Source organism: Erinaceus europaeus, chromosome 13 (assembly GCF_950295315.1).
Source record: "Erinaceus europaeus chromosome 13, mEriEur2.1, whole genome shotgun sequence".
Taxonomy (NCBI): Eukaryota; Metazoa; Chordata; class Mammalia; order Eulipotyphla; family Erinaceidae; genus Erinaceus; species Erinaceus europaeus.
Window position 1 is genome coordinate 36,855,418 of NC_080174.1, and position 27,016 is coordinate 36,882,433.

General features: G+C 46.7%; 1 protein-coding gene across 2 annotated transcripts in view; it reads right to left on the reverse strand.

Moving 5' to 3' along the window:
- Positions 1 to 215: 215 nt before the first annotated feature.
- EPHB2 (EPH receptor B2) overlaps positions 216 to 27,016 on the reverse strand; it is a 179,670-nt gene continuing 152,869 nt past the window's right edge. For both annotated transcript variants that reach the window (XM_060205521.1, XM_060205520.1), the window contains exons 9-16: positions 19,290 to 19,412; positions 18,108 to 18,355; positions 16,640 to 16,855; positions 15,267 to 15,416; positions 11,177 to 11,370; positions 9,117 to 9,272; positions 7,198 to 8,565; positions 216 to 7,158 (exon numbers count right to left, since the gene is read on the reverse strand). In XM_060205521.1, coding sequence (XP_060061504.1) covers positions 8,457 to 8,565; positions 9,117 to 9,272; positions 11,177 to 11,370; positions 15,267 to 15,416; positions 16,640 to 16,855; positions 18,108 to 18,355; positions 19,290 to 19,412 — 1,196 coding nt within the window. In that variant the 3' untranslated portion in view covers positions 216 to 7,158; positions 7,198 to 8,456. The remainder of the gene's footprint in view (positions 7,159 to 7,197; positions 8,566 to 9,116; positions 9,273 to 11,176; positions 11,371 to 15,266; positions 15,417 to 16,639; positions 16,856 to 18,107; positions 18,356 to 19,289; positions 19,413 to 27,016) is intronic.

The window sequence follows — 27,016 nt, forward strand, 5'->3', positions numbered from 1 at the left end:
TGAATGTTCTGATAATACTTTAGTGTTATGACTAGAGTTCAGTGCCCCACCTCAACAACTGAGGACAGATGTCCTCACCTCACTCCCAACCCCAATTCTTAGCCCTGGAAAACTAATCATGCTTCAGAACCCTGCTGAGGACCTCTCAGGGATCCCATATGTTCCTTGGGAACCTGAGCAGAAAACAAATAAACAAAAGCAACTCTGAGTCCGAGTGATAACTTTTACAATTCACATTTTATTTTGAAAAAAAAAAGTTCTGCTAAAAATACTCCTACAAAGGCATTGGAATAACAGGGTCAAGGTTGCTCATGGACATAGCTGGTGAGATTTCCTTGGTCACAGTAGTGGGTATCTATCTGGAAGAGCCAGGTCTAACCCCCAGCCATCAGAACCCTAGCCATATCACTCCTTGGTCTCCAACATTACCCCAACCCCATGTTTATGACCAGAGGATATGTAGGTTTTGTGAAACCCTAAATAAAGATAAGGGCTCTGACCTGCACTGCCCAGGCTGGGGAGGACTTCTGGGGGGTGGCAGTTCTGGCGTTTACTGCCTATGCCTCAGAAGCACCCCCGGGCAGAATTCCCCCCCACCCCACCCCCCACACCTAACTCTGGTCTGACAGTGGAGAAGGGTTGAGGGGTTCCTGATAGTAGCAGCCCAGCGGAATGATCACCAGGATGGATGCTAGGGGCAGAGACCCCTTTCTGGCTGTGTGGCCTGAGGAAGCCACCTTGCCCCATTTTGAGTCTCCTAGTCTTCAGAGTGGGGCTGGTATCTGTCCCTGTCTCAGAGCTGTGTGGGAGTTGAGCTAGACACTGTGTTTAAAAAGTTCAACACGGTGCCTGGCACGTTGTTGGCACTCAAAAAATAGCAGCTATGATTAAGATTTGGGCTGAGCAGGCTCAGAGAACACTTGCTCTTCTCCAGAGTCCAGAGTCTGGCTGATAGTGAGTGTCCCAGCCAGGCCTCCTCTGGGCCAGCCTCAGCTATTTGACTTCCTGTATTGGCCCACTGGAGGAGAAGTAGCCAGACCACTGAGCTTAGAGTACCCTGTGGTGCTTCCTTAGGCTGCCCCTAGGGCTCATAGTGGGAAATGTGAAGGGGTCCTTGGAATGTGGCAGTGGTTGTGTCATCAGGGAAGCTGCATCCTCAGTGTCACTCCTGGCTTAGGTTTGCACCAAGACCCTGTAGTTGCCTTATGTTTTAAAATTCAGTCTCTGGAGAGCAGCTTGCTTGGGGACAAATTCCCAGAGAAACTTCTGGTCTTGCAGCTTCTTCTAGAGTTGTGGGTGTCCCAGACTAGCCCCTTCCCACACAGAGCCATTTTCAGGAGCTTTTACATGATTCCTGAACTGAGCTCTGTAACCCCCAGCCTGTGGGGATTATGGCCTCAATTAAACCCAGGACTGCCAGTCCCCTGCAGCTGAGTAATCAGGGGTGTGGGCAGTTCTGTCACTTTACCAGGGAGATACATTCAGCATCACATTTAACAGGGGGATCCTGGGGTCTTTCCTAGGTTCATCTCTGATGCAGATTCAAAGGATGGAGCTGTTAGTATTCGTTTTGAGCAGTCTCCCTTCCCATCTCTTTCTTGTTTTCTCTTTGCACTTTGTCACTTCTAGGGCCTTTAGGTTTGGGGGCCATAAGTGAACAACAGAACTTGACATCTTAGGAATTAGCAGCATAGAAGTGCATAGTGATGGCATCTTAAAAATGTGGAATCCTCCCATTGCCATTATTGAATTCGAGGGTTTGGCAATTATAGAATCTTTCACCCATGGACTCCTGTAGGACTCCCAGGACTTAGGTGGTTCTCTTCCCCCTTCCTTTCACCCCCTTAGCCCCCTTAACTTCCTCTAGCAGGCCTGTTAGATTCTGAAAGAGATGAGATCTTCACTCCCCTCCTTCCTCCAAAGAAAACCCTTAGATTGGGTAGCAGGGTGGTGGTGGTGGGTGGGCATATGGGGTGTGTGTGTGTGTGTGTGTGTGTGTGTGTATGTGTGTGTGTGTGTGTGTGTGTGTGTGTGTGTGTGTGTAGCTCCAGGTATGCCTGGAAGTCTCCCCAAGCCCCTTTCCTTTGTCTGGCAGTCCACCTGGCCAGGTGTTGAGTGAACAGACCTGAGATGGTGGAGTTTCCATAGGGTGGCCTGGATGAGCTGGGCCCCTCTGAAGGATTAAGTTCCTGCTGCTTCTTGCTATATCAGCTTTCCTGAAGCAGCTTGCCTTCATGCTGTGAAGCTAAACTCAGACAGACTCTGGGCCTGGGGTGGGTGAGGGATATCTTTCCAATTTTCCTGAAAGCTTAGCTCAGCCTGAACACATTCCTAAGGGTCAGCCCTACCCTCACTTTGTGGGCCATAATCCATGTCTGAGTTTGGGTCATTTATTTGGTGATATCCTGCTTTTTCCTAATCCCTGTTTACATGAGACCCTTCCTCTGCAGCCATCAGGGCACAGTTTGTCACAAGGGATGTAAGGATCTCAGTATCTAGAGTAGTTCGTTAAAAATGGAGGCTCAGGACTGGGAGGTTGTTCACCCTGTGTACAAGTTATCATGCATAAAGTCCCAGTTTAATCCTGGCCATCATTTGGGAGCACCTGCATGTGGGAAGCTTCGTGAGTGGTAAAGGTATCTTTCCTTTTCTCTGTGTTTCCTTCTACCTCTCTTTTTCACCCTCTAAAGGAGTCCTTCAGATATGGTGGGACTGTGCAGGCACAGAGCTCCAGTGAAAACGCTGGAGGAAAAAAGACAAAAGAACTCTTAAGCCCAACCTGATTTGAGAGGTTGGGATGGAGCTTGGGAGCAGTAAGTAGCATGATAGATTCTGCTACAGGTGGGCAGTGGCAAAAACTTTTGAGAAATCCTGGGGAGAAAGGAGAAGCAAAGGCAAACAGCTTGGTTGCAGTCCATGGGACTTTTGGGACCATATTTCCTCACTAGTAGGAGGGATTATCATCTGTCAGCCAGCATCTTTCTTCCAATGCCAGTGGGACCAAGCTATGGTAGTGCGCAGTGACGAGTACCATGCTGTGAGCCTCTTGACATTATCCTCCAGCGGGATGTCCCTGAGTCTCCCTGCATCACAGAACCAAGGCTCAGCCACTTCTTGGACCCAACACCTTGACTGTGGTTTCCCTGGAGGGGAAAACTGGCCCACTCTGAGCCCATTCTCCCGCTTTTAGTTTTATGGCAAGAGCCATTTCTCAGGAGACTGGGTCAGGGCCACTAGGGTTGTGCATGCATGTGCGGTATTTCCCTAATATCCCATTGGGCTACCCTGGCATAATACTCCACTGGAGAGGACAGGCCCTCATAATCCTTCCAGCCTTATCTGGTTATCTCTCTAGGGCTGAGCAGGCTTCCTGAGCTCTGTATGCCCCCCATTCCCTGGTCAGTCCTGGGCCCTGTCCTTCCAGGAGCTCTGCTCACTGTTCCCTGTGGTTATGATTATGCATATCTGCTCAGCCTGGTCATGGCAGGCAGCTCTCTCAGTCCTCAGCAGTTCATCAAGAGGTCTGGAGGGTTATGGGGCAGGGAAAACTCATAATCAGGTAAAATAACATCCAGTCTTGCTGTTCTCAGCAACTGAAATGACTCTTTGGATTATCTGCACCAGTGAATAAGGATGGAAAGTTAAGCAGCAGGCTGTGGATTCTCCCAGAATAAAGGGCGGGGAGAGGGAGGCACTGATCCATGGGACACTTCCTCTGATATGGGGGTGATGGACCAAGATGGGGGGAGCTGAGAGGCACCCTGACCCCATCTGATAGTTGAGTTGACTTTTAGAGATCTGTGCTCACACTGACATACTTCTGCTTGAGAGCCAGCCAGATGTGGATAGTCATTCCCTTAAATCTCTCCTTCAATCACACCCCCCCCCACTTACCACTCCTCTGACTCATCTAGGGGGCTCCCACTGTTGGACCAGCCTCTGCATCTTTGGTAACACCAAACTGCTCACCTGGATTATCCTAACTTTCAGTTTCTCTCATTCTCAAAACAACCTCCTCCATGAAATTGGGAGGGGTGGCGAGATAGGGAGGGAAAGACACAGACATACTTGTAGTCCTGCTTCACCACTCATGAAACTTGCCCCCTTCAGGTGGGGACCAGGGGCTTGAACCTGGGTCTTTGCACACTGTAGTGTGTGCGCTTAACCCAATGTGCCACCACCTGACAGCCCCACCCACTTCAGCTTTCCCTTCTCTTGCCAACCAGCATCAGACACCAAGTGCTCTGTGTCAGCGGATGGAGTGTGGTGGAGCAAACATTGGGAGCAGCTAAGCCACAACTCTGTTCTGTTTCTTCCTGGCTTTGTAATTCTGAGCAAGCTTCTTTCCTTGTCTGAGCCTCAGTTTCCTCTGACACTTGGAAGGAAATAGCTCTTCCTCACAGGACTGCAGTGTGCTCAGTGCTTCTGCATACCTGGACCATTCAATCTAATACTTTTGTTTCACAGGTGGGAGACTGAGGCTAAAGGAGAGGAATTGGTGCCCCCAGACAAGCAAGGCTGCTACTCTGGTGACAGGGTGCATTTTCTCTAGTATTCCATGGCCTCCTAGAATGCATTTTGAATACACCCTGTGGTAAGGGTTTCCTAGTCATTGGTGCCCCCTTGGTACTACAGGGCTAAGGAGAGAGCCAAGAGTGACCAGTAGCCCAGCATTAGGGTGGCTGGTGGTCTGGGATCTGGATCCTTGCTGTGCTTCTACCAAGTATGAGGAAGAGCTGGGCACAGATGGGAGCTCCTACCCTTCGGGGATGAATCCCTGATCCAGAAGCATGTAAGGCTAGTGGCTACACACGAGAGGGTGGCAGAGAGCTTCCTGAGAATTGGCAGGATGAGAAGCAAACAGAAAGGATAGAGCTAGCTACCTGATGTCATATGAACAGGAGGTATTGCTAGTTATTAAACAGCCACTGCCTAGAGTCCCTTAAATATCTCTTGACTATCCCTGCCACCCTAGTGCCTACTCTAAACCCTTTCAGTCTAGCACTGAAGCTACCATATTCTGACTGGTCTGCTTCTGTCCTACTAGTTGATAGATATTATTAGAATGTCATCTCCTAGAAAGAGCTCTGTAGATCAAGAAAAATAACCCATTTGGAGGTCTTCCAGGGAGAGAGGAAGTGTATGGTGAGGGTCTCTGTCACCTAGCCTGGCCTGCACAGATCTACTCATCACACCCACTTAGAGCAGCTGGCCCCCATGTTCATAGTGCCCTGGCCCATGTTTCCAAGGCAGCTTTCTTTCCTCAAGCACCAACTGTGTGCAGAAGAGCCGGAAACACCCTAAACGCGGCTGGGCAGGTGGAGGCTGGCACTTGGGGTGGCTGAGCCAGGAAAGGATTAGTAACCAGGCAGCGGGAGGCTCAGAGCCATGTGCCCAGGCGAGAGGGCAATCACTGGAAGGTGCTTGGCAGAATGGCCTGCCACTACCCACTGAGAGGCCTGCAAGAGATGGTAGGGGGAGTTGCCCTAGTAATGAGGAGAGGTGAGCAACTGTCTGCACCCTGGAATGATCACAGTGACATCTCTCTGTTACTCTGAAGTGGAGATAGAGGGTCCTGGTGGCACCCTCACTCTGAGAACCAGGCACATGGGGCCCAGGGCCACTGTTATGGGCCCCAAAGGGCTGATAGGCAGATGTGCCGGCTGCTACACACCAGCCTAACTGCTTAGGACAGGAAACCATCTGACAGGATACACTGAGTGCCAGCCACCTGCAGGCCTCAGTATGATGGTGGGGGGGGGGAAGGAGGAGGGACAAGCTGGGGAGACCAAGTTAATCTACAGAGAGTGTCAGGGCTGTTCCTTCCAGAAGGTGACCTTGTGTGCTGGGGACAGCTGCCACCCGTGCTGGCCATCTTTGGGGCACAAAGGGCGGCTGGCTGCGCCATGGCTGGCTAGTTTGTGGGAAGCTTGCCAATGCCTCCCTGTAGTTTGTTCTGCTGTTCCCCTCAGGGTCTTGAGCTCCCCCTCTAATCACTTCCTTCCCCTTGTATCTCAGGCTCTGGAGAACAGGTGATGGATAACAGACCATTTCAAGATGGATGCTCAGCTGGCCAAGGGGTCTTTAGCCAGCCTGCATCTTTCCTACTGGCCATTCCCCCCCAAGGATAATGGGATCAGAGCTGAGATGTGGTGGCCCTGCCTCCTCCTCTGTCATAAGTCTTGGCATCTACTGCACATGCACCTCCCCACACACAAAGGATTCAACAGTCTTTGCACAGATTAGAGTTGAGCAAGAAAAAGTGTGCATGCTTGTGGCTTAGATGGGGGTCCATGGGTGGCATGGGTCCCCCACACTCCCACTATTACAGTTCACCTGATACCCCCTGGCCCACCCCCTGGTCCAGGAGGGCTGTGTATGTCCCTGTTGACTCACTGCTCCCGATGCACCCTGCTGTGGTTCACTCTGGTGCTCAAGGGACTCATTGCCAGGTTCTGAGCCAATTCTAACTCATTTTTTTTTGTTGTCTGTGCTTTTGACAAGTTAAAACCAACAAGGCCATGAGAACCTCCAGATTGTTCCATTGTGTTTTCTCAGCCTTGCTCTTCTAGAACCCCAAGGAAGAAAGAGCCCCTTTGGAGACTGTCTTGGGTCACTAGACATGTCCCCAAGGGTGCCAGCGTCTCTCTTTGAACTTACAGAGAATTCCTTTTTAAAATAACTAAAGCATTTTATTTCCATTCGGTTCACTAATGGATTGTTCTGCTCAGGTGCTTGCCTTTGCTCACAAGAGGAAGCCTGTGGTCAGGTCTCTTGGCTAGTTGTCCTTTCATGGCCTGGGCAATTGCCTGGTGGAGTAGTGGAGGTGGGAGAGGGAGAGAAATCACACCCTTTCTCTCTAGGGGAAGGAAGAGCATGCCTGCACACATCTCTGAGGGGGGCACTCTGGAGGGCTGGGATATCACAGTGAATGATCTGGCTCCTGGCCTCTGGTTTAGATTCCCAGAGTTGAAACTGGCCTCTAGCCCCTCATGGGCACTCAGGAACCCCAATGAGGCCTATTTGCCTGGAACGTACTGGATAAATTAGGGCAGATGGAGAGTGAAGAAGGCAAAAAGCCCCTTGATTCTGCAGCCTGAGAGCCCACTTCCTTTTCAATCTGTTGCTTTCACAGTCTTGGGGTGGGTGTTCCTCCATCTCACACACACACACACACACACACACACACACACACACACACACACCCCCCGCTCAATTCTCACCCAGTTTCTGAATGGTCCAATGGCCCTGTAGCAAGCTTTGATGAGGCCTGGCAGCAGGTGGAAACTATGCAGGAGAAGGAAAAAGGGATGGGGGTGTCAATGGAAATCATATAAAAAAATCCAGAAATGTGCATATAAAATCTCGCCCTTGGTGTATTGCCTAAGTCAGTAAGCAGAAAGCACCTTCTTCCTGGAGAAGGATCAAGTTCTCAAAAGGTAGGAAATGTCAAAGTGTCACTTCATTGTCATAAAAATAAGTCAGCAAATGAACCCCCAAACCAAATCCACCCGGACTAAATAACCCCAAGTCCACGAATCGCTGTAAACAAACCCAGATGCATGATCAATTCTTCTCAGTGGCAGTCGAAGCTGATGGCAGTCACTGCAGCATAAATCCTCTGGGTGGGGGCTGGTGTAAGTGGGTGCCCAGGTGGGTCAGGGCTGCCAGGCTGTGCATGTGATAATAGATGTGGAACTGCAGATCAGGGTCAGCCAGCCTCAGGAGGGCTAATGGTGTCCCCATGATCCCTCACCCAAGAGAACAGAAGCTTCCTCTCAGCCCTGGGAGTTGACAGGAGAAGCATATCTCTTGAATTGGAGTGTCCAAAAAAATTCTCCAAAGACAGAATGCTGCTTCTGTTTGCCCAGTGGCAGAAGGAATAGATCTTTCCCAGAGAGCTTCCTGGGGTGGCTGCCTGTCTATTTGTGTTTCCATCCATCTGCTTGGCACCTGACTGCTGAGCGAGACCTGAAAGAGCAGCCTGGAGACAGGAGAGAAGGGTGGCCTTGTCTCTCCCCTTCACCTTGGTTTTGTTTGTTTTGTTTTCCTGAAGCTGTTTCTTGGCTCTGGCCTGGTCACCTTCCCAGAGGGAATTGGAGAGAAACTGCTTCTGGCCTTTGATTGGACATGTTGCATGGATCTCCCAAGCCCTTTTTGATTTTTCCTCAAAAACAATGATCACTTTCCTTATGAGAATCCTCTTTGAAAAATATTCCTTGTATTTCCCACCCCCTCCCAGGATCTATTTTCTTTTGTCCCTGTTCCCTTCCCCCCCCATCATCTGAGGTGCACGTGTTCTTAGTGACATCCCGAGGTTGGAGCACTGCATGGTTCTTCCTGTTGCCCATGGCCTCCTAGCAGGTGGTTGACCCTGTGGTGGATGGACAACCGGGTGCTGTCATGTGGACAGGAGGGGTGGGCTGGAGGAAGAGGTGAGCCAAGGCAGGTGAATGTCAAACCTCTACAGACTGGATCTGGTTCATTTGTGCCCGCATCACCTGGATACTATTCAGAATCTTTTTCTGGTGGCCAGCCAAGGTGACCCCAACCCGGAGAATGTCCCTTTGGGAGAGAGAAAGACGTAGGTTAGGGACATGGGGTGGAAGGGGCTTTGTGTCTGTGGGTTAAGGATATCATGCCAGGGTGAGCTCTCCCTGGACTTCTTTGGAGGGTGGTGCCTGTTAAAGGGAACAAGGAAGGGGGTGAGGAGCACAGGGCAGCAGATGACTGTGAAGCTGCAATGAGTGACTATGGGGTGGAAGGAGTACTTGACTGTGAGTCAAGATGCCTGAGTATGCTTTCTCCTCTGTACTGGGAAAGGGAAATGCAACACATTATCAGTCACTTGCTTTATGTCTCCTCCATGTTCCTCCCAACTTCCAGTTGACAGGAGAGAGAAAACTGGACTGGGCAAGCTTCTGTAGTTTGCCCAAGGTCATATAACCAGTAGGTGGCTGACAGACCTAGGTGTCAGTGTATAGATGCGACTCCAAAGTCTACCCTCTTGCCCTTTGGTTCCCTGTCTGCCAGGATGCTGTTTATTCCTCCCCTTAGGAGGGCCCTGTATGGTGGGATGGGTGAAGAGGTGGTAGGTGAGGCACCCAGGCTCTTACTCCATCATCATCTGTGACACGACATCGAAGGAGGTGAAGCCAGCGTTGGCAAAGCTTTCCTTGTACTGTCCCATCTTGATGGCTTCCAGCCACTCATCCACTGTATTAAAACTGGTGTAGTCGGGGATCGTGCGGTCCAGCAGTGGCAGGTTGATTCTGGGGATTGAGGGGAGGGTGACAGAGATGGTCAGGACTCTATGCTAGCTTGGGGGGGGGGGTTGCAGGGTAAGCATAGGCTTCCCTGTACCTGTGTGTCCCATTTGTGTGAATATGGCAAACATACATGAATATTTCTGTGAGTGTGGGCATGAGTATCAATGCATAGATAACGTATCTAGCATAAAATGTACGAGTATTTGAGAGCAAGTGTGTGTGCAGGACTTGAAGCTGGGGCTTCCTGGGAAGTGTGGGAAGGCCTCTGTAGGGAATGCTGGGAGGCTGGAGCACAGTGGTGAGATAGACTCTTCTTTGAGCTTCTTGCTTTTAGGAGGAGGAATTTTAGCTGAATTAATGGTGCTGATCATTTAGTGTTTTCCTCCAGCAATCCCACTCTCAGCCCTGGCTTTCCTGTAGGAGGCTGATCTTGTGAATTGCATCTCTGAAGCTGGTTGTACTGAGTCCAGACAGAGCTGGTGGTGCTAATGGGAATGTCCCTCTAGTCAAGACCCTCATGAGGTTCACAGTGATTTTATCTGGAGAGAGAGAGAGGAGTGAGTGACTTGAGGTCATGGTAAAGAGCAACAGGTAGAGGTAAACACAAAGATCTATTGACCACAAGAACTTGACAGGTGAAGGACCTGGGCCCAGAGAGTTTGGACACAGCCAGCCCTGGAGCCCAAGGACAGGAGGCTGGATGACCCCTTAGGATCCTTGTGTAGGTGAGAACCTTAAGGAGTGAGTATATGGGGCAGGAGAGGGACCTGTGGCAGTCATCCTCCAAGGTGGTGATAGCTGCAGGCCTGATGGAGTGCCCTGGGAGAAGGCAGCATTGGTGTCTCTGGAGCTACAGCTTGTCTTACTGATGTGGGGCATGTGTGTGTTTGTGGGAGTGTCAGAATGTACTTCTGAATGTGTATGTGAGATTGTCCGTGTGAGCTTAAGAACCAACATTTGTATTTAACTGTGTATATGTAGGACTGTGCTAGGGAGGCTGCAAATGCAAGTTAGCGGCACCAGGTTTGAGAATGGGGTCATCTAGGGAGGAAACAGTGATGATTATATCTGTCCACCAGACAGGATTCTGATAAGTTTTCATAAATATTGCCTTTTTTTTTTTTGCCACCAGGGTTGTTGTTAAGGCTCGATGCCTGCACTATGAATCCATCACTCCCAGTGGCCATTTTCCCCTTTTTATTTTTCATTTGATAATATGGAGAGAAACTGAGAGGGAAGAGGGACAGAGAGAGAGAGAGAGAGAGAGAGAGAGAGAGGAAGGGGGGAGATAGACACTGCAGACATGCTTCACTGCTTGCGAAGCTTTCCTCTATAGGTGGGAAGTGGGGTTTTGAACCTGGGTCCTTGCACACGGTAACATGTATGCTTAACTGGGTGCACTACTGCCTAGCCCCCAAATGTTGTCTTTTTTTAAATTTTAATTATTTATTTATTGGATAGAGACAGTCAGAAATTGAGAGGGAAGGGGGAGAGGGAGAGAGATAGAGAGACACCTGCAGCCTTGCTTCACCACTCACAAAGCTTTCCCCCTACAGGTGGGGATCAAGGGCTTGAACTTGGGTCCTTGTGCACTGTAACATGTATGCTCAACTAGGTGTGCCACCACCTGGCCCTCCAAATATTGTCTTTTTAAATCATGCTTTCAGCAGTGTTTCCTATCACCTAGAGTGCACCTCCTCCCCTTGACAGCCTGTGACTGAGCTCTCCTGTACTCCAAGGCTACACAAATGCTTGCCATCCCTGATTCCCCATTACAGTGGAGAACATCTTCAGAAGTGTGGGAAACTGTGATGGGAGGGTTTCCAGAGAAGATGGGTAGGGAGGAGCCATGTCAGAAGGGTGTGTGTATGTTGCGGGGGGTGGTCAGGCCTGGGGTGGGAGCATACCCGGAGGAGAGGGGCGCCATGGCTTTCAGACTGTTGGGGTTGCGTATCATCTTATCTAGTGTGTTGACAATCTGGCTGAACTTGGGCCGGTGGTTTCGATCCTTCTGCCAGCAGTCCAGCATAAGCTGGTGGAGGGCACTCGGGCAGTCCATGGGTGGTGGGAGCCGGTAGTCCTGCTCAATGGCATTGATTACCTGGGGACAACAAAGGGTGTAGTGGGTCTGGGTGGGTGATGCAAGAACATCTCTTCTCTGGCCTGCCCCAACTTGCCCCCAGTGCATTCCAGGGCAGCCCTATTTGGTTGCTTCCTTGAGATAGCCCACCACATTTGGCCTCAATCAGGAAGTTGAATACCTACCCTATCCTCTCAATCTTGGGAAATCCAGCACCCTGAGCTGGCCGTGGGCCACTCCATCAGCTCCTCCCTTCTTTCTGCCTCTGAGCTTATTCTTGGCAATTATAGCCCTGAGAACTCCTTTCTCTGGCTTTTGACCCCAAGGTGACCACATCATCAGCTTCAGTTCCCTTGGATCTACAGGTGAAAGATACTATCTTTGTCAGGTACTACAGCATGACCTTGAACGTGGCTGGTACACCCTTGCCACCAGCCTCAGCTGTCTTCTCTGTCAAGGAATGGAGCTCAAGGACCTGTCTCAAATATGTCATGACTGTTTGTATGCTTCACATTGGTTTGGTCTCACTCCCCCCACCTCCAGGAGACTGTGGTTTAGTCTTTGCCTTTTTGTGCTTCTCCTTTCTCCCCGCCCCCTATACGATGTACTTCCTGAGTTCCTGCGGCTGCTGCCAGAGGAAAAAGATGCAGGACAGAACTTATGGTGATTAGATTAGATTAGTTTTTTGAACCGTTTGCTCGTGAATAAAGAAATACTGCTTCTCTGCTCAGCCGTGTGTCCCTGGTCTCAGTCTCCCACCCGTGAAGGTAGCCCGGCATACTGGCACCCCGAACCTTGATGACATATGGCACACCAATGTGGGAGCTGACCTGCCTATCCCCCAGATAAGTGAAGACTTTGGCTACCTATCCACTATGAGCTGCTTTTCTGCTTCTGAAGAGGCTTCCAAAGACCTCTGCCCTTTCTTCATGAAACTGTTTCTCTGTTTCTGGAACATTTCGTTCTGGGCCACACTCTGGTTTCTGTCTGCCACCCGTCTGCAGGAGCCGGCTTGCCGCCGCGTGGTGCGGGGCATTCGGCACGGGCTCCCTCCATGCTGCTCGGCCGGCTGCTGGGAGCAGGGCGGCAGACATGGCAGGCAGGGCTGCGCTTTCTGCACGGCTGGCCCACCCACCCTCCTGCTATGAAGTCTGGGCAGATCCCAGACCACCCGGAGACCGCGGGCTCCATGCTGGGACTGGGCCCCCTGGCCGAGATCCCCAGCTTGGCTCTGAAGGCAGAGGAGCTAGAATACGCAGAGATTCGTGCAGTGATGGCAACCTGCAATTCCTGGAAGTAGAGCTATGCGGGAGGCCACCTCCAGATGGCGCACCCCCTGAACGGCTGGGACAGTGCAGATCTAAACTCGTGTTTAAAATGACATGTCTTGGGAGTCGGGCTGTAGTGCAGCGGGTTAAGCGCAGGTGGCACAAAGCACAAGAACCGGCATAAGGATCCCGGTTTGAACCCCGGCTCCCCACCTGCAGGGGAGTTGCTTCACAGGCGGTGAAGCAGGTCTGCAGGTGTCTATCTTTCTCTCCCCCTCTCTGTCTTCCCCTCCTCTCTCCATTTCTCTCTGTCCTATCCAGCGGCAACAATAATAATAACTACAACAATAAAACAAGAAGGGCAACAAAAGGGAATAAATAAATAAAATTTAAAAAAAGAAAGAAAACCTTAAGTTAAAAAAAAATGACATGTCTTCGCAACAAAAGTTTTTCTCCTTGTGTATTGAAGACCATGTTTATGTGTGTGTTTGAAGTTTGGTAAACATTAACTTTAAGGTTAGAAATGTAACTTTAAGGCTACATTCTTACCAGGCAAAGTTAAATGAAAAAGGTTTTCGACATAATTCTCATAAAGGTAAAATTAACTTACATTTAAAGTCTGAGGTAAAAATTAGTTAAAAATCAATATATTTTAACTAAGTTGGTCTAAAAAACCTGTGCACATCTAGGGTGTGTCTCCATCTCAAATGGGTGTAACAAAAGGTTAAATAAGACGTTATTGATATGTAAAGCTCTCAAATACCTTCTCATTTAGAGTTAGAACCAGCCCAGGCATAAGACAGATTGCACAATGGTTATGCTAATGATTCTCATGCCTGAGGCTCTAGCAGTGGTTCTTTGCCTTACCACATTTTATTGCACTTAAATTGGTTAAGGAGCCTTAAAATAAAATGAAAAAGACCTTCCAAATTTATACAGATACCTAAACCAATTATAATCATCGGGTTATCAATTGTGTTAAACTTCTAACCTGCTACAAGTTTTGTTTCATAAGTAAGTGAATTACAGCTGTCAAGTTCTCTACAGAAGAGCAGAATTCTAGCGGCTGACCTTCCTCATGCAATGTTTCATCCCCCTTGCAATTCTTCTGTGGACACCTGCTTTGAACTGGCACTTCTATCGGACTTACTGGTACACAACTCTACAGTAGCTTTCCTTTATGCTGCTGGGTTTCTCAAAGACTGACTACAGCCAGCTGCCTTGGGACTCTATAGGCCATACCCCCCCATGCTAGGTAATGCCCACAGAGGCAGGAAATGCCCATCAAGGCAAGAAAAGCCCACAGAGGCAAAAAGGTCCTTTAGCTTGATAAAGCCTTGCCTACAGAGGCAAGAAATGCTCCCCTCAGGCCTTCCCTTGGCAGCACACTGGTACTTATTGCTCGCTTACTTGTTCCTCCATGTTTGTGCCAGTTTCTTTTTTTTTTTAAAAATGCCTGTGCGATATAGATTTCTGTTCATCCCACACTCCTGATACTATGGTCAATTAGTTAAAAAGAAAAGGGGGAATTGTATGCTTCACATTGGTTTGGTCTCACTCCCCCCACCTCCGGGTGAATGTGGTTTAGTCTTTGCCTTTTCGCGCTTCTCCCTTCTCCCCACCCCCTATCCGATGTACTTCCTGAGTTCCTGCTGCTGCCGCCGGAGGAAAAAGATGCAGGACAGAACTTGTGGTGATTAGATTAGATTAGTTTTTTGAACCGTTTGCTCGTGAATAAAGAAATACTGCTTCTCTGCTCAGCCGTGTGTCCCTGGTCTCAGTCTCCCGTCTGCAAAGCTAGCCCGGCATACTGGCGCCCCGAACCTTGACAACACATGACACCAGAGCTTGATTCACCATCAGTTTGACTGTGATTCACCTACCCTGCTCAAGATGTTTTCAAGTCCTACCTGTTCTGTATTGTTGGAAATAAAAATTTCTTGCAAAACTTCATGAATGGTGAAGCAGTGCAGCAGGTGTCTATCTCCCGCTCTTATTTCCCCCTTCCCTCTCAATTTCTGTCTCTATCCAATAATGAATAAATAAAAATATTTTAAAAATTCCTTGCATTGACTTTTCAAATGCTGTTACTGAACTATGTCAACTTTTCTGACTAGCTTTCCTCTTCAGTGCTCCCCAACATGACACTTCAATTACCCACCTCTGTGCTTTTGTACTGGACTTCTATAGGAAGCTTTCATGTCTCTAAGGCCCACTATGGGAGTCTTAGCTGTTCTGAAGGCTTCTTGGTTGCCCACACTACTTTTACCTCAGTATCTACTAGGCTTGACATGCCAGTTCCAATTTAGCAACTGCTCATACAAGTTCTTGGATTTTAGAATAATCATCTTGTCCCCAACTAGGTGGTCAGTGACTGGTGACAGATAAATTTTCATTCAGGGTTGACCAGAAAGTGAATGCATCCTGAAGAACTGCTGATTTGTGAGTAGGTGGGCTTCTCCTATTCTTGACCCTCTGGAGCATCGAGAATCCTGTGTAGAATCTTTAAACATTGGCCTGGGAACTTTTCTGGTCCAGGATTTCTGACTTCTTGCTCCTGCTTCATGGCAGATTGGCAAAGGACCAAGGATTTCCCCCCCTCCCATCTGGCTTTCCTGAGAAGCTCTCTTCACCCTCTTAGAGACTTACATCTTGGTTGGTCATGTCCCAGTAGGGCCGTTCTCCATAGGACATCACCTCCCACATGACGATACCATAGCTCCATACATCACTGGCTGAGGTGAACTTCCGGTACTGGATGGCTTCTGGGGCTGTCCAGCGGATAGGGATCTTCCCACCCTGGTGAACAGAATGAAGAGGATCGTTGGGTCATAGATATGGCCTCTGCTCTTAATACCATGCCCCCATTCTGTGCACTGTGCTGTACCAATCACATGAAGAACCTTACTGATCCTTAGTCTTATCATGCTGCTTTAGATAGCTGGGCAATTGTGCATGCTGTTGCCTTTGCAGGAGTACCTTTATCTACTCTGCTGTCTAGAAATATCCTTCTCATCCTTTAAGACCTTCTGGAAGACTGCCCCTAAGTCTCAAAAGAGTTGTTTACTCTTCATCATTCTATAATTATGCCTTTACTTCTCTATCAAGGTGGCACTTCGTACACAGACAGGACTCTTTCCTTCATGCCTGACTTACTTGTGCCTTACTTATATTTTTATTCTCCTCTCCTTTCCTCTCCTCTCCTCTCCTCTCCTCTCCTTTTCTTTCCTTTCCTTTCCTTTCCCCTTCTTTTGTTTTCTTTTTTTCTTCTTTCTTCCCTTGCCACCAGGGTTGTTGCCAGGGCCAGGTGCCTGCAGGGAAACTCCACCACTCCTCATGGCCATTTATTTCCCTTTCTTTTTGATAGGGCGGAGAGAAATTGAGAAGGGAGTAGAATATAGAGAGGGAGCACACGTGCACTAGAGAGAGAGAGAAAGAGAGAGGGGAAGAGAGCCACCTGCAGACTTGCTTTATCATTTGTGAAGTGTCCCATCTGCAAGTGGAGAGCAGAGACTTGAAGCTGGGCCCTTGTACCTGGTAACCTGTGGGCTCAACTTGGTTTGTCACTGCCAAACCAAACCAAACCAAACTATCCTTCAACAACCCCAGATGTTTTTAGGAGAGAGTCCTCAACTTGGACATTCAAGGGCCTACACTATTTGGCCCTGTTTATTTCTTCAACATTATTGCTCACAACTTGTTCTTGATACCTGTATTCCTGTCATACCTTGTGGCCCTTCAGCTTCCAGTTCAGATGCCATCCACTCTAGAAAACTCTCTTCTGCCTTCCCAAGCCTGTGTCAGGACTCAGTGCCTTGTCATTCTTTATTCCTGTATTCCTGATCTGCCACCTGCTTATGAGCTCTCATAGGGCAGAAACCATGGCTCATGACTGCATATCTCAGGGTTCTGCATAATGCTTGGTAAGATAGCTGCTAATACAAATGCATTTCAGGGACAGATGGGTAACTGTGCCCAGTCTCCTAGCACCATGGCACCAGTGCTCTCTGCTTTCATCTTACCAGTGCACTGGTGTAGGTGGGGTCTGAGGTATCGTCCTCCAGAAAGCGTGAGAGCCCAAAGTCAGACACCTTGCAGACCAGGTTGCTGTTGACAAGGATGTTGCGGGCGGCCAGGTCTCGGTGCACATAGTTCATATCTGCCAGGTACTTCATGCCGGCCGCAATGCCTCGAAGCATGCCCACTAGCTGAATGACTGTGAACTGCCCATCGTTTTGCTTGGAGGTAAGCAGAGAAAAAAGTAAGTAGAAAGGCAGAATTCTGAGCTCTGAATGAGGAAGACAGCATAATGGTTATGCAGAAAAACAGCAGTAGTAGCAGCAACAATAGAACTCCAAACCCAAATGGGAAAGCAGAGTAGGGCCTTGGTCCCTGTCCCCCCAGCAGTGGTCTCCAGTGGGAACAACCCAGATGCTCAGGAGAACCTTAGGCCCATTAGAGGCCAGTTCTGGGGGTGGTGGAGAGACTGTGGGATAGGGAACAGTCACAGCTGGTTCTCATCCTTGTTGAATATGCAGCCGTGGATAAATTGCCTCGTCTCTCAGAGTTTCACTTCCTAACCTGTGGTTTTAACAGGAATGAGTAGCACCTACTTCGCTGGGATATTTGAGGTAAATGAGAAAGTAGCTGGCACACACTATGTACTTAACTTGTTGATTGGCAACTAGTCTATTGGCATTCTTCTGAATCCTAGTCAGTGCTTTTTATCAGCTGACCCTGATCTGCTCGGTGGGAGTTGGCAGTTGTAAACTTTTCTGTTGGACTTGTGCTCTGAACTGCTTCCCCAGAACTCCCAAGGATAAATAAATAGTAGGGAGAACAAGCTTCATATCACCGATTCCCTGTATAACATAGGGAAAACCAAAATCTGGTAAAAAGGGGTCAGAAGACCCGGCTTTCACCTTGACCCTCTGCATGGCTGTGGGCAAACTCTACTTCTCTGTGAGCCTCTTCTTTCTCATGTGCATGATGAGAGGTGCACAGAGGGTGGAGCCATGGGTGATGCACGTGGTAAAGCATACATGCTACAATGTGGAAGGGCTTGGGTTCAAGACCTTGGTCCCCCCCGTAGGGGGGAAGCTTCACAAATAGTGAAGCAGTGCTGCAGTGCTACAAGTCTCTTTCTCTCCCTATTTCTGTCTTCCCTCTCACTTTCTCTGTCCAAAAAACGAATAAAATAAAATAACAACAAAAGCACAGAGGATGACATATTTCAGTTCATATGACAGCTCTGATAAGACATGCTTTCCTGAGTAGAGGAGGATTTTGAGCTTCTGGCTTTACTCAGCAATGCCCTTCATGGGTAAGGGAATGGAAAGTGGTAGCACATAAACCACTCCTGACCTAGATCTTGCTTTAAGGTCCCTTTCAGATCTAAAGGTATAAAACTGTGTATAAAGGTATAAAGCTCTAAAGGTATAAAACCCCTTCTTTTCCTGACCTTCCAGTGGTTCTCTTGGCTTCCCTTACCCGGAGGAAGGAGTCTAGGGAGCCATTCTCCATGAACTCAGTGATGATCATCACAGGGGTACTCTTGGTGACAACACCTTCAAGGTGGATGACATTGGGATGGTCAAACTGGCCCATGATGGAGGCTTCACTCAGGAAGTCCCGGCGCTGCTTCTCAGTGTAGCCTGATTTGAGTGTCTTGATGGCTACAAAGATCTCTCTCTTGCCTGGCAGCTTCAGGTGGCCACTGCATACTTCACCAAACTCTCCTGGGACAGACACATCAAGAGAGGCAGGTGTCACTGGCCTGGTGGAAATGCCACTTCCTTGTTCCTTATTACTTTTGTTCTGGTTGTCACAGGAGTTACTTTTTATTAGTGATTTAATACTGACTTATAAAATTGTAAGATAATAGGGGTATAATTACATAATGTTCCTACTACTCCATTGGAAACTGATCACAGATATGGGTTAAGTTTATATCTCTATCTCTATATTTATAACAATTTTTCCCCACTTTTCTACATTCTACATTTTTTTTTTTTTTTACATATAGTCTATGCCTTCCTTTCTAAGTCACACCTACACCGATTACTACTTCTGAGTGTCCTTCCTTTTTTCCTCTTCTCTCTGATAAGGGAAACAGTGCCTGGCTTCCTCTTTCATATCTGCTTCCTTTTCTGTGATGGTACAGAAACAAGATTCCCTCACAGGAGATCTTCACAATTGTCAACAGATCCTTGAAGGCACAGAACACATTTATAGAATGTTAGGGCCCCCTAAATCCCAGCCACTTTGGGGAGTATGACTAAGTGTTTTGTAGCTGTCTCAGGCTGGGACAGAGTGAAGATGTTGATTAGCCTTTGGAGGTGGGTAGAGGGACCTGGGGTAAGTAGCAGGAAGGATGAAGCGCTGAGTGCACAGAACTAGCTTCTAGACTTAGCCTAATCTCTGACCTGATGTGCAAGCCACCTCCCAGTCCTGCGCTTCATTTATGAGTCTCCTCAGTCTCCTCATTTATGAGGTGGTTTTACTGGACACAACCTTTGGGGGTCCATCTGCCTTTGGCATTCTGAGCCTCCAGTTCTTGGAGGGTTATTTAAAACCCCTGTCCCACATCCTTCTTTTCGGGAAAACACATTGGGGAGGTCTCCCCACCCCCTACCTGAGGCTATGGTATCTGTGGGGACACCAGTCACCTACCTGCTCCAATCACCTGCTCAATTTTGACACAGGAAATGTCAATTTCCTTGGCAAACTCCCGTACTGCCTCATTGGGGTCCTCATAGGTGAAAGGGTCAATGTAGATCTTCATACCTGGGGTTACTGGGGGAAAAGACCAGGCTCAGTCACATGCATAGACATAAGATGTAGACAAATGGAAAGCAGGAGTCAGTGCCTTCAAGGAGGGAAATATTATTCCGTGTGGTCCCTGTAAGAACTGGGCAGCCCCCTAGAGGTCACCTGACCTCTCTCGACCCAGGTGAGCAGATGAGCATTGATATGAGTAGAGAGGAAGAACAGAGTGCAGTGGGTTAACAACTAGGGTCCAGCACTTGTTTCAACTCTGATTGGGAATAGCTTTTCAGAGCAGTTAAGACTGTCAGCAATGTCTGCTATGGTTGACGGCATAAAAAGGTGAAGGAGAGATAGGTTTGCCATTTGTGTGATAAGAGAATCAGGGGCTGCAAAGTAAAGGAAGAGGAAGTCAAGGGAAGGAGGGAGGGAGAGAGAGAGAGAGATAGAGATCAGGCCATGCTACCTACCAGGTTTTCACTAAGAGGTTCTCCTAGATTTTTGAGACCTAATCCTCTCCTCTTGGGAGCCATTCCAGGCTGCCTTTACCTTCCCAAACTGTCCCCACAATCTAGCTGTTTTACTCGCCAAGGTCTGAGTACTCCAAGCTTCTGGGCTCTCTTTTTTGGTTTCTCACTAGTCAAGTCTTAAATTTTTCTGGATCTCAAATTCCTTGCCTGATGTGGATTTTTGTTTTTTGATGCAGAAAGAAAAGGAGGTAGTTTGGATGTCAAAGACCCAATGCTAACCCCTGAACTGACTGAGTTGCCAACAGTTTTTGTTTGTTTGTTTGTTTGTTTTACTTTCTTGGGGAATTAATGTTTTACATTCAACAGTAAATACAATAGTTTTCCAGTTCAGGTTCTACTTGTGTTTTCTCTTCTGATCTTATTTTTCAACTTCTGCCTAAGAGTGAGATCATCCCATATTTATCCGTCTGTTTCTGACTTATTTCATTTAACTTATTTTATTTAACATTTAACATTTTTCAAGGTCCATCCAAGGTAGGCTGAAAACGGTGAGCCAACAGTGTTTTGAAGGATAGGAAAGATGATCCATTCTCCATTTCCCTTTCCATATAACTAGCTGCCCACTGCTCTGACCCCTCTCTGGCCTTCTCCTAGCCCAGGCTTCCCTCTGGCTTCTCAGCTCCTTGCTCACACTTCCTTAACTATTCCAGGAGCTGTGACTTTGTCATCAGCAGCTTTGGGAACTAGGAGCTGGAGTCTCTGGGCCACAGTGGGACTTGGCTGGCTGGTGAATGGGGCCATTAACCCCACTCAGCTGCATGACCTTGGACATGTTAGCTGACCACTCTCAGCCTCTATTTCAGACATTCTAGGAATCTAGGAGTTGGAATCTCTAAGGGGTTAGCAAACTGACCCCTGCCTGTTTTGTTATAAAGATTTATTGGAATACAGCCATGCACATTCCTTTACCCATGGCTGCTTCCATGCTATAGCTACAACTGCTGAGTTGAGTAGTTTGAACACACTGTATGGCCAGCAAAGCCTAAAACAGTTACTAAGTGGGCCTTTACAGAAATATCTGCCCACTGCTGCTCTAACATAATGGCTTTATTTTGGATTATTTATGTGGTTATCTTTCTAGCACTTTAGGTCAGGGTTATTTAATTTGGATCTAAGAATTACTTAGCAATGCCAGAATGGATATTGGGAGTCTCCTGAGATGGAACCTAGTTATTATTTTTCTTGAGAGAAAGATTTTTTAAAAAGATTTTATTTATTTATGAGAAAGATAGGAGGAGAGAGAAAGAATCAGACAGCACTCTGGCACATGCGCTGCTGGGGATAGAACTCAGGACCTCATGTCTGAGAGTCCAAAGCCCTATCACTGTGCCACCTCCTGGACCACAGAGAAAGATTTTTTTGCTAACATTTTATATATTTTATTTTATTTTATTTTATTAGAGAGAGAGAGAGGGAGAGAGAGAGAGAGCGAGCCCAGAGCACTGCTTGACTTATGGTGATATTAGAGATTGAAACTGTAGCATAGGAACTTCAGGGACAAAAGCTTTTTGCATAACTATTAATGCTATCTGCCCAGTCTGGACTCTATTTACCACTATTGCCTGTCGGCATCAGAAAGTAACTCATGTTCCTTAAAGTCAGTCTACAATTAATAGAAACAGACATGGTTGAGAATCAGAGTTCTCCAAAATTCAACCTGAGTCTAAATTTTTCTGTCTTAAAATTATATATACCAATATACATGGCTATTTGTTCACAGAATCCAAGACTTTTTTTTTTTTTTTTTTAAACCAGAGCACTGCTCAGCTCTGGTTTATGGTGGTGCAGTAGGTTGAACCTGGGACTTTGGAGCCTCAGGCATGAGAATCTCTTTGCATAAGCATTATGCTATCTACCTCCACCCAGGATCCAAAACTTTGAGCAACATCTCAAGGGGTTGGAGACCCCTCCTACCCCAAAAGAAGTTAAGAATAATCATTCTAGACTATGGAAGTCTGGCAGGAGGGTGTGGGAGCACTTGATCTTATTCCTCCTCCCTCCTCCAAGAGGTTGCAGAGAGCTCTGCACACAACACAGACGCAATGCCTGCAGAGCAGAGCAAAATCCAAATGATGGAGGATAATAATAGCAGCTGCCACTCAGTGAGCCCTTTGTCTCTGCCTGACACTATTCTAGGCTCTTTATATGCATTATTGTCTCTGCGGGAAGACTCTTAGAGGAAGGGATCATTATTCTCACTCCATGCGTGAAGAAACTGTAGCTTAGAGAGGCTAAGTAGTCTGCCTAAGGCACACAGCTAGCTAATAGTACTAGCTAGGGTTTGAACTCAGGTCTCTCAGACTTGAACTAAAGGCTGGAGATCCTCTTGATTACTGTGGCCATGCCTCCTGTATAGAAGTCCCCCAGGTCTGGATTATTTCTCCTGCTTTCCCAAGTCAGCACTCCTCAGAGCTGGGGTGTTTAATTTGGGGGTATTTAGTTGACCCAACTAATAGTTCCTTTTTTAAAAAAAGTTTTATTTATTCCCTTTTTTTGCCGTTGTTTTTTTTTATTGCTATAGTTATTTCTTTAAATATTTACTTATTTTCCCTTCTTGTTGCCCTTGTTTTTTTTATTGTTGTTATAGTTATTACTGTTGTTGTTCTTGATGACATAGTTGTTGGATAGGACAGAGAAAAATGGAGAGAGGAGGGGAAGATAGGCAGGGGGAGAGAAAGATAGACACCTGCAGACCTGCTTCACTGCCTGTGAAGTGACTCCCCTGCAGATGGGGAGTCAGGGGCTCGAACTGGGATCCTTATGCTGGTCCTTGCGCTTTGTACCACGTGCACTTAACCCGCTGCGCTACCACCTGACTACCTAATGGTTCCTTGTATGCTCAGATTCATCCTGGTTTGTGGTTCTTGGGAAGTAGCTTTCAGTCTTATTCCAAACAGAACTGGGGACAGGTAGGAGTGGGTCAGCTCAAAAACTCAGCAGAAGCAGAGCAGGAGTTCAAAGCCCATTAGGGCACCACTCCTGGTAGTGGTAGACCTCTTCCATGGGTGCTGCAGCCTGTGCTCCCATCTGGGCCTGGAGGATCACTCAGGAGGCTTGGAAGATCAGAAGCAAGTCTCTTCACCTGGTACTCCAACTCTCCTTAACTTCTCACTGCTCCTTTTGGTGGCAGCAGAAAGGATTTGTTTACCCAGAGGTCCCAGGTACACCTCATAAATTCCCTTTCTGTGTCCAAATCAAATGTCACCTCCTCTGTGATGTCTCCCTTGATCCCTCTGGTAAAGGGAAACCCATGATTCCTTCTCTGACTCCCTCAGCCCTGTCTCTACATGTGTCAAGGTCCAGATATGCCTACCCACAGCTCCTGCCAACCTTTTCTGTAATATTCTGCTGCCTCTTTTACCCTGTTCTCCAGGAAAACAGAGGTGGTTTCTGTCTTGTTCATACTTGCTGGGAGAATGATAGCACTGCTCTAGCTCCAGGGATTTGTGAACCCCATGTTATGTGTCCTTCCTCTAGAGTATTTTCTCTGGAGGACATATGTGAAGGAGGTATATAGCAGATGTTTCACAAATACTCACTGAATGTATGGCTCTGCTTTTCTGTGGCTCTTTGGTTTCACCTTACCATTAATAACCCTGTTCTGGCACTTCATAGCTACTGATCCAATTAATCTTTTAAAAAAATATATTTTATTTACTTATTAATGAGAAAGATAGGAGGAGAGGGAGAATGAACCAGATATCACTGGCACATGTGCTGCTGAGAATTGAACTCAGGACTTCATGCTTGAGAGTCCAGTGCTTTATCCACTGTGCCACCTCCTGGACCACCCAATTAATCTTAATGACCCAACCAAGCAGATGTTATTATTAGCTGTATATTATTCAATTTTTGAGGTTTGACCATCTCTCACCTACAGAAGCGGCCATTTCATTTAGCCCAATCCAATACTTGCATTTTCAAATGAGAAAATGGGACAAGAAAGGTTAAAGGACCTTTAAGAAGTGGGGTTTGAATTCTGGATACACTTATCACTGCTGGGATACCAGTTCCTATCAGGTGTTTCCCCAACCTTTCTTTGAGAATAAAAGGTGTTTTGGGGGCCAGGAGGTGGTGTACCTCGTTAAGTGCACACATTACAGTGTGTAAGGACCCAAGTTCAAGCCCCCTGGTTCCCACCTGCAGGGGGAAAGCTTCATAAGTTTTGAAGCAAGGCTACAGGTGTCTCTGTCTCTTTCTCTCTCTATGTCCCCCTTTCCTTCTCAGTTTTTCTGTTTCTATCTAATAAATAATAATAAAAATAATTTAACAAAGAGGCGAATTTCTAGTAAGACTAAAGCCTTTATAAAACCTGGGTCCTCAGAAGGGAGTGTGCTGAACTGATGCCAACTAAGGATCTCTGCAGGTAGTCTTCAGAAAATACTGGGGTGCTGTTTAGATTACTTAAGTCTATATAAGGGCCACCAATTATAGTACTGAGCCCAGATGGGAAGTTCAGGTTAAGGGAGAAGTCAGGTAGAGAAAACTGCTGTTGAATTGTGCATTTGCCAGTAACATTGGTCATAAATAAACTGCTTTCTAAATTCAGCTCCAGTATTAATTACCATTAATCCAGCTGTGTGTGTGTGTGTGTGTGTATGTATCCTTTTGCAAGTTACTTAACCTCTCTGTGTCTCACACTTTTTCATCTACAAAATGGAACATTATAAGCAGCACCTACCATAGTGGTCTATAAGGCTTAATAATTTTTTTTAAAGGCTTCAGTCCCCACCTGCAAGGGGGGAGCCTTCATGACTTGTAGCAGTGCTGCAGGTATCTCTTTACCCTTCTCCTTTCAATTTCTTTCTGTCCTAACAAATACAATAAAAATAAAGCAAAATAAAAAAAGATTATTAAAACAAATGAATTTTATTTGATTTTTGTCAGAGCCCTGCTCTGCTCTGGCTTCTGGTGATAGCAGGGATTGAACCTGGGACCACAGGGCCACAGGCATTTAAGTCACTTTATGTAGCCAGTATGCTACCTCAATCTGCATAAGTAAGAATGTTTTTAAAAGAAAATTCCAAATGGATCAAAGACTTGGATGTTAGTCCAGAAATTATCAAATGCTTAGAGGAAAATATTGGTAGCATTCTTTTTCATCTAAATTTTATAGGCATCTTCAATGATACAAATTTAATTGCAAGGAAGACCAAAACAAAAATAAAGCAATGGAACTACATCAAATTAAAAATCTTCTGCACAGCAAAATAAACCATCACCCAAACAAAGAGACCCTTTACAGAATGAGAGAACATCTTTACATGCCATACATCAGACAAGAGGCTAATAATCAAACTATATAAAGAGCTTACCAAACTCAGCAACAATAAAACAAATGACCCCATCCAAAAATGGGGAGATGATATGAACAGAATATTTACCAAAGATATTCAGAAAGGCCACCAAACATATGAAAAAAATGCTCCAAGTCATTGATTATCAGAGAAATGCAAATAAAGACAATAATGAGATACCATTTCACTCCTGTGAAAATGTCATACATCAGAAATGACAGCAACAACAAATGCTGGAGAGGTTGTGGGGGTAAAAGAAACCTCCTGCACTGCTGATGGGAATGCCAATTGGTGCAACCACTGTGGAGAGCAGTCTGGAGAACTTTCAAAAGGCTAGAAATGGACCTACCCTATGATTTGGCATTCCCTCTCCTGGGGATATATTCTTAAGGAGTCAAACACACCCATCCAAAACAGATCTGAGTACACCTACATTCACAGCAGCACAATTTATAATGGCAAAAGCCTAGAAGCAACTTAGGTGTCCAACAACAGAAGACTGGCTGAGTACATTGTGGTATATACACTACTCAGTTATTAAAAATGGTGAATTCACCTTTTTTTACCTTATCTTGGATGGAGCTTGAAAGAATCATGTTAAGTGAGATAAGCCAGAAAGAGAAGGATGAATATGGAATGATCCCACTCTTAGAAGTTGAAAAATAAGAAGAGAAGGGAAAACACTAAGCAGAACTTGGACTGGATTTTGTGTATTGCATAAAAATAAAGGACTCTGGGGTGGGGGAGTGGGGACTGTTCAGGTCCTGGAACATGATGGTGGACGAGGACTCAAGTGGGGGGTGGTGGTGGTTATAATGTTATATGGAAAACAGAAATATTACACATATACCAACTCCTGTTTTACTGTTGACTGTAAACCATTAATCCCTCCAATAAAGAAAAAGTATTTTTTAAAGGACTTGATAATGTACTTGGCAAAAAGATCACTAAATGAAATCACTACCATAAAAAGAAGAGCTGGTTACTATTATGTATTATTTTTATTATTTCACTTTTTTAATTTATTTATATTTAATTATTTAATTTTTTAGAGACTTTATTTATTAATTAGAAAGATAGGAGGAGAGAGAAAGAATCAGACATCACTCTGGTACGTGCTGCCAGGGACTGAACTCAGGACCTCATGCTTGAGAGTTCAATGCTTTATCCACTGTACCACCTCCCAGACCACTTATTTATTTATTCTTGGATAGAGACAAAGAGAAATTGAGAGGGGAGGGGAAGATAGAAAGGGAGAGAGATTACAGAAGCCAGACCTTGAACCTTCTGCATCCCACAGTGATCTTGGGTCCATACTCCCAGAGGGGTAAAGAATAGAAAAGCTATAAGGGGAGGGTATGGGATACGGAGGTCTGGTGGTGGAACTGTGCGAAGTTGTACCCCTCTTATCCTATGGTTTTGTCAATGTTTCCTTTTTATAAATAAAAAAAATTTTAAAAAGGGAGAGAGACAGAGAGATACTTGCAGCCCTGCTTCACTGCTGGTGAAGCATCCCTTCTGCAGGTGGGGACAAGGGCTCAAACCCAGGTCCTTGCACACTGGAATGTGAGCGCTTAACCACATGCATCACTGCCTTATCCCTTATGTATTATTTTAAAATATTCATAAGTTTAACCCTCAGGATTGAAATAAACACCAGTTTTATGACTTTCCAAAGAACAAAGCCAAGGCTCAAGGTTTGATGACTTCCTCAAGGTTTCTGAGCTGGCCAGTGGCAGAGGAGGGAAGAGGCTCCAGGTCAGTCTCTGGCTCCATGCCAAGCATAATAGGCCTGGGTCCCACTCTG